Here is a 7163-nt window from a genome sequence, read left to right on the forward strand (position 1 = left end):
GTCTTCTGAAAGAAGTCATTTGAGATATTGGAGAGAACCTCCCGAATCTGTGGAGGTTCCAGTCCTTCAGTGTGCGAGGCTTTGCCCTGTACACCATCTCCTTTACGTAACCCCACAGGAAATAAAGTGGAGTGAGATCTGGACTTCCTGGGGTCGTGGCATCGTCACAGCCAACATCCTGGAAAATGTGGATCTAACCATGCATGCACAGTAAGAGCAAAATGGGCTGGTTCACCATGAGGTCATGCTCTAGTGATACTACAAGTTCTATAGCCTTTAAATATTGCCTAATGAATTTCAACCTCCATGTAGTTTCATGTGTTCAGTGTGCATTTTACATCTAAACATCATAAGTAAAAATACTACATGATGTGAAGACGCAAAGACTTCAAATTTTTAAATACTTAAAGAGAGAGAGAGAGAAAGATGACTCACCTTCATTAATGTGGAAAAGAAGAAAAAGATAAAAACATATCAGCATTTTAAAAACGAATGTCCCCAACTCCTTAATGTCTGTAAGCTAAGACACTGTCTTATGTTTAATATTCAGTTTCCACACTCACTCACCCACCCACCAACACACACACACACACACACACACACACACACACACATTTTGTAAAGTAAGAGTTTCCCATGTTTTTTTTAATTATTTGGTAATTCCTCTTTTATGTTTCAGAACATGATTAAGATTTAGTTATTTGTCACATGTTCCTTACAGCACATTGACTTTGTGAATCTTTTCACATATTCCAATAAGAAATTTGAAATCAAAGCTTAGGGTCAGCCAGGATACAACGTCCCAGAGCAGATCGGGCCCAACAGGAGCAACTTGATGTGACTTAGTGCTTACAATCTTCTGAAAAGTAACCCAGAGCTTTAAGTGTTTGAGCCAGCAACGCAGCACATAATCTTATACAACTCTATCTATCTATCTATCTATCTATCTATCTATCTATCTATCTAGCTAGCTAGCTAGCTAACTAGCTACAGTAGATAGCATGAGAGCTAGTTATCACCATCAGATCCAAGTGATTATATCTCAGCTTTAGTAACATGAAACTGTATGAGGAGGAGAAGAAAACACATCTGATCAACTTGTGCACAGTATATGATAATGAAGTTTAGAAATTTACCAGTAATGCCTTAATAAAAAGTTAAACATTTGCACTGTCATTGACAAGAGAAAAGTGAACTAAATACAGTAAAAGGCCAAACTACATTGCTGTGGAGAAAGATACAGAGACTTTAGATATTCTTAAGCGCAAAAATGAAAAAGGACACTGATGAGACATTCCATAGAAAATCAGATAATAAAAAAAAAATATATATATATGATTTTATTTATAAACTGTGGATTTTGTGGGCAGAAAAGTTTTGTTTATTAGCTTTTTTTTTTTTGGGGGGGGGGGGGGGGGGGGGGGGAATGAGAAACTAATTTCATGCGATGATGAATCAGGATTTTTCTCTTTCCTGCCAGCAGGGGAGATAACATATGGGACTCTGTATTACAGGGAGTAGGTTTATAACGTACTACAGTTATAATGGGGAATGTATTTATGTGTCATCATTACATATAGGCTACATTTACAGAACACTCTCATACACCTGCATGGGTATTTTTATTTGGTATGCAGTATAGTACTTACAACTTTCGGGTCATAACCAAATATCAAGCATGCAACTGAGAAGGGAAATTTCACAAAGTCTTTTTTTTTTTCTTCTTTTCTTTATTTCCTTTTATTAGCATGGCACAAGCTAGTTGGGAACAGCTTGTGATTTCAAAACAGAAATCAGGCAACAACTTGTTTCCTCATTTTTAACATTCCAATAGTTGTCAAGTAGACAAAGCACTAAGGTGTATTATAAGGTCAGATAGATGGAGAGAGAGAGAGAGACAGAGAGATAGATAGATACTATATTGAAATTCCAGACATCCAGCATCAATGAAGTCAATAACACTAAGACAAGTTTGGAGATGTAATTGCTCACTTTATATCTTACATATAGTCAGTAGATAATGGCTAAATGTGAGAGCTGACCAAAGTTAGTGCAATGCTAAAATCTACAAAATTTATATAAAGAATATAAAAAATCTGTAATAATAGCCTATATATTTATATAAAAACATTATAATAAAAAGCATAATTGCATAATACTAATAAGTGAAATTAAGTGCAACCTTTGATGTGCAACTGTATTTATGACAACTATTTATGACAATTGACAACTGTATAACTGTCAATAATAGAACAGAACAGCGTGAGAGTGACAGACAACATGTTACATATTACGCATATTGGCAAAATATGTAATACTGAGAGAATTGAGCAAACACTGAAGCTAAAAGACGAAAGCAAGATAATCAGTAAAAATGTCATTGTCAGGTGGGTACAGTAGAATGTTGCTGCTGTTAAACGTCTCTGTCTTTTGTCGACATTTTTCTGTACTGTAGTCTATCAGTTCTATTTCCATCATTTCTGCTGCAATAAGCTCAAGCAGGGCCTGGAGACAAAAATAAACAGGAAACATTAAGTCACATCATGCAGAAAACAAAAGATGACATGTATGTTCATATTCATCATTGATATTAATGTGTGTATATTAATGTATGTATTAATGTAATGTATCATTGTGTGTGTGTGTGTGTGTGGTTAGGGGTGTTGGGGTTGTCATTTCTATGTCAAGTCTATGCAGTTGTAAGTACTTATACTTTTTTGTCTGTGTCACTTTGCAATTAACAATGCCAAACCTCTAGTTGTTGGTGCGGTTTCTATGCAACTGTATGGAGTCTGTTCACCGTACTCTATGCTTTTTTGTTGCACTACAAACTCTGACAAAAGAAACTCAAACTGGTTGTTCGTGGCAGTTTTTTGCCGAAAATGTATTGCCATCTGGCAGACCTTTTAGTGTGGCAAAGATGAATTATATAAATGTGATGCTACTAGGTGGACCAAACACAGGGGTATCAGAGCAATGTGTACTGTAGGTCCATTTCTTTGGGCTTGTTCGTGTACTGTAGGTAACATGGTAGGGTGTGTGGCTACGCAGTACCTAAGTAAGACCCACTATATTGTGTAGACTTGACACAGACACATAAAGAAGGCTTTAGGGTCAGTGGATGAACGATGTGATAAACCTGTACAGTATTATTGGAAGAGATTGACCAAGTGTGTGTACCTTTCTTTATGGTTCTTTAATAGACCACAGCTACGATGAAGTGCAGAAAGATCACAATCACCACAGCGACAAAGGGAAGAGGATCTAGAATGTTGATATACAGAGACAGGCAAAAAAAAAATGTATAAGATAGTAGGATGTATATTATATTAATATAATATTAATAATATTGTCATATTATTATCATAAAAGTATCATATATTACAATATATAACATACAGTATAGCAATAAATTTAGTATTAAAATATTTATACAATAATTTCTATATATTTATACAATATATAGAAAATCTTTTATTTTTTTATACTAAAATATTATATTATATAATATATATTATATTAACAAAAATTTAAGTTTTTAATAATTTTCACACGTACTATAAGAGAACACCGCATATTTCCGTGACCTGAAGCATGTTATTTGACCCCTTTACAAGGAAATAGCTAATATTTTTATGTTAAAATAAATAAATTAATAAATAAATGTATACACTGATCGCAGCATGTGATCTTATATCAACAGGAATAAGATGTTACTCCATTTTTTCTTTTTTTTACAGTTGTAAGGAAAACCTTTTTTTTTTTTTTTTACAAACAAATAGAGAATATTTTGTGCATGTTTTCTTTGAGTCGCAAAGATGATAAAAAGCACATGACAAAATATTTTGTCAAATTTTTTATGATTATATATCAGTGTGAATTTTACGCTTTTTGCCAAAAGCTTTAACTCCACCTCGCACAGTTTTGTCACAGTGTGAGGTTATGTACAGCTAAAAAGAGAGTAAACTTTTGCCCCTATTAAATCTTTTTTTTAAGCTGAGTAGCGTTTTGGAACTACTGTGATACTGACTGATAATACTGTGCATGTTTCTTTAAGAGTGCTGTTCGTGTAACAATCAGCTACTAGCGGAGGCACCCTAATTGGTACACTAGGCTGAGGATTGGGCGTGGACGCTAGTAGAGTGTAAGCAGGTGTACATGTGAATGAGAGTGCTCCGGGTTTAAAAGTGTTTTCATATAAGTATTTTACAGAAAGAAATGTGTTGGCCAAGGACGATCGCCTTTATTTTTTATTTTTTTATTTATCGCCATTTTTTAAAAAGTGTAACATATATACCGGCCTACAGTTGTGCATGTGTGTGTGGCTATTTATAGTAAATATGCAATTTAGTAACAATAATAGTGTTGAGTGTTAAATTTCAATATAAAATTATAGTAAACTGGTGTTTTGACTGTGATTCTCTAGTGAGTCAAAAAGAAATTAGTGTTAAGTACAAAGATTGTTAAAGATCCTGATGAATATTATGAGCAAAACAAAAACCTTAGTTTGCAGCATCATGCAGGTCTCTCTTATAGTACAGACAGGCACTGGATGATGTTTGTTCATGCACACTTTTATAACTTTATAATCAATTTCATAACTTTGCAGTAAGAGTAGTCAAAATGTGCATGAATTCCTCACGTGTCTTTTAGTTTTATGATGTTATTTTCCTGTTTTACCACCATCGTTAAATTTACAAAGAGTATTTAAACAACACTGAAATTACAGAATGTCCTTTTTCACACAACCCATTGAGGATGTTAAGCAATACCAGTCATTGACAAGAACATAATGTAAGTATCCATGGTTTCATCATTCACCAAAGATCCTCTGAACACATTCAAACCACTCACAGAACCCAGAGTGCTGCACACAAAGGATCTTTGGGTCACATGACATAATGTAGCATTGCGATTGGCTCATCAAAGCATGCCAGCTTTTGCTCGAAACTCAGGTTGTGCTTCGTGCAAAACATAGAAGCTTAAAGATTCTCAAAAAATATTTTGTTACAGACAACCGTGTGTTTTTACAAAATAATTTGGCAAAATTAGTAAAAAAAAATGCTATTTATCATATTCTACTGTCAAGCTGTTCATATGAGGTTACAATTACCAAATATCTGACAAAACCTATACTGTAAGGTTCTGTCCATTTCCCAGAAGTGTTCACAGCAAATACAAATCACTGAAATTGTTAATGAACTTAAGACAGTGAATCGATTATTACCTTTTCCACATGAGCTTCGGGGTTCAGGTGTGACACCTACAAAAAAAAAGAACAAAAAAATCATGGATATATTTGGGTATATTAAGTTTGTCGACTCTTGAAATGGGGCGGGGGTTGCCATAAAATTGGATAAATGCTCAACATAATTTTTATACAGTAATAATATTTATTTACAATAATCCATGTACTTGATTAGAAACAAATTTCAAAAACAAACATGATCTATTGACATACAATACATTACCTTTCACTGAAAGTGAGACGTATTTAACGTCATTCTTGCTGATCTCACACCTGTACCTTCCTTCATCCTCTCCAGTCAGGTGTGATATCAGTAGAGAGAGATTTCCTGGATGATGATCATTAAAGAGTTGAACTCTGTCTGTGTAGAGATTTGTCTGGTCCTTTGGGGAGATTTCTGTCTTATCAGATCCCTTTAAAAAGATCCACCTGAAAGTGTGTGGTTTGGTTTGTAATTGAAAGCAGGAGCAGGGCAGAAGGGCAGACTCTCCGATGTTTCCAAACACAGTCATTCTCTTTTCATTCCACAGGCAACCTACAGGACGAACAAACATCAACTTATTGCAATTTGGTTACACCATCAGATCGATCTGTCATGGAATTATCACTGAACAAGCATATAATTTACCTTCAACAGTGAGCCTGAAGTTTCTGTATTCACTCTTAAGTCTACACATGTAATCCCCTCCGTCCTCTACAGTCAGGTGTGATATGAGCAGAGAGAGATTTCCTGAAGAGTGATCATTAACAAACTGGAATCTGTCTTTGTACCAATCAAGCTTGGGAGATATCTCTACCCATTCATTTTCATTTCTGAGTTTCCTCCATGTGAATGTCCCAGGTGTGGTGTGGAGGTCAGTGCAGGAGCAGGGCAGCAGTACTGAGTCTCCTGTGTATGCAGTGATGAGTTTTCGTATATGGTTTCCTTCCAGCCTGCAGCCTGTAGGAACGCATCAGTATATATTTTTTTAATAGGCAGTTTATGTATCGGTATATATGCATGTGTATACATACATACAGTATATCCATATATACACTACATTTCTCTGATGCTTTTATCCAAAGTAACTCATAAAGCTGATTGGGGTGCAGATTAACCACATTGGCCTGGCATCACCAGGGTTTAAACTCACAACTTTCACACGATGAAAGCTTTAACCACTGAACCACCACTTCTTTCATCTAGCTTACACTGAAGTAACCACATTTACCAGTGAATTTAATCTCAATTATTAATGAATTTTAGTGCGCAGAAACAATCCACTAATTTTAAAATTAAAAATAGTGGACAAAAGAGTAATAAAACATTTAAATAAACCACTGTACATTGAATTTATACTCTATCCAGATACTCAACTAAGTGGTGCAATTACTTTATAAGTAGACTAATACATGTAAAGACTTAACTAATTTAAATGTTAAACATTACATATTTACAGTAATAAGATTATTAAATGAAAGAGAGAGAGAGAGAGAGAGAGACGGAGACTCTTACAACAGACTTACCTATAGTGATGTTGAGCAAAAGGAAAAAATAAAGACACACCAGCATGTTTAATATGTAACGTCCACAATCAAAGACACACTGTGTGTGGCCTTATGTTCACTCTAAAGTGTCCACACACCTTGCACTACTGTTTCAGTTGCTATTTCCTCTTTTTTGTCCCAGCACCTAATATAGCACATAGTCACACAGTATTGCTTCTATCTGTCAAGCCCGAAATTATTCATACCCCTGACAAATTCGGACTCAAAGTTACTTTTATTTAGCCGGCAAGTTTTTTCTTGATTAGAAATGATACAGGCGTCTCCCAGAAGAATTGCCAAAAAAATAACATTTTTGTTTCATCTGACCTAAAATAGAAGACCAGAAATCTGAGAGATGTGACGAGAAGACTTCTGGTCTTCTTTATGG

The 7163-nt window shown here is 34.9% G+C and overlaps 1 protein-coding gene across 1 annotated transcript; it reads right to left on the minus strand.

Moving 5' to 3' along the window:
* Nucleotides 1–1755: 1755 nt before the first annotated feature.
* On the minus strand, nucleotides 1756–6937 carry LOC128539220 (uncharacterized). Its single transcript, XM_053510663.1, has 6 exons — nucleotides 6755–6937; nucleotides 5877–6188; nucleotides 5472–5783; nucleotides 5228–5263; nucleotides 3181–3264; nucleotides 1756–2505 (listed from the first exon to the last, which is right to left on the minus strand). Exons 1-5 carry the CDS (start codon nucleotides 6798–6800, stop codon nucleotides 3197–3199), a joined length of 774 nt encoding a protein of 257 aa, XP_053366638.1. The 5' UTR covers nucleotides 6801–6937; the 3' UTR covers nucleotides 1756–2505; nucleotides 3181–3196.
* Nucleotides 6938–7163: the final 226 nt, after the last annotated feature.

The sequence above is a fragment of the Clarias gariepinus genome, chromosome 2, assembly GCF_024256425.1.
Source record: "Clarias gariepinus isolate MV-2021 ecotype Netherlands chromosome 2, CGAR_prim_01v2, whole genome shotgun sequence".
NCBI lineage: Eukaryota > Metazoa > Chordata > Actinopteri > Siluriformes > Clariidae > Clarias > Clarias gariepinus.

Coding starts and splice junctions, on each gene's coding strand:
- LOC128539220 (XM_053510663.1), bottom strand. CDS start 6,800: ATGCTGGTGTGTCTTTATTTTTTCCTTTTGCTCAACATCACTATAG. Junction 5,784..5,876: donor CTTCAGGCTCACTGTTGAAG/GTAAATTATATG, acceptor TTCGTCCTGTAG/GTTGCCTGTGGAATGAAAAG. Junction 5,264..5,471: donor CGTCTCACTTTCAGTGAAAG/GTAATGTATTGT, acceptor TTTTTTTTGTAG/GTGTCACACCTGAACCCCGA.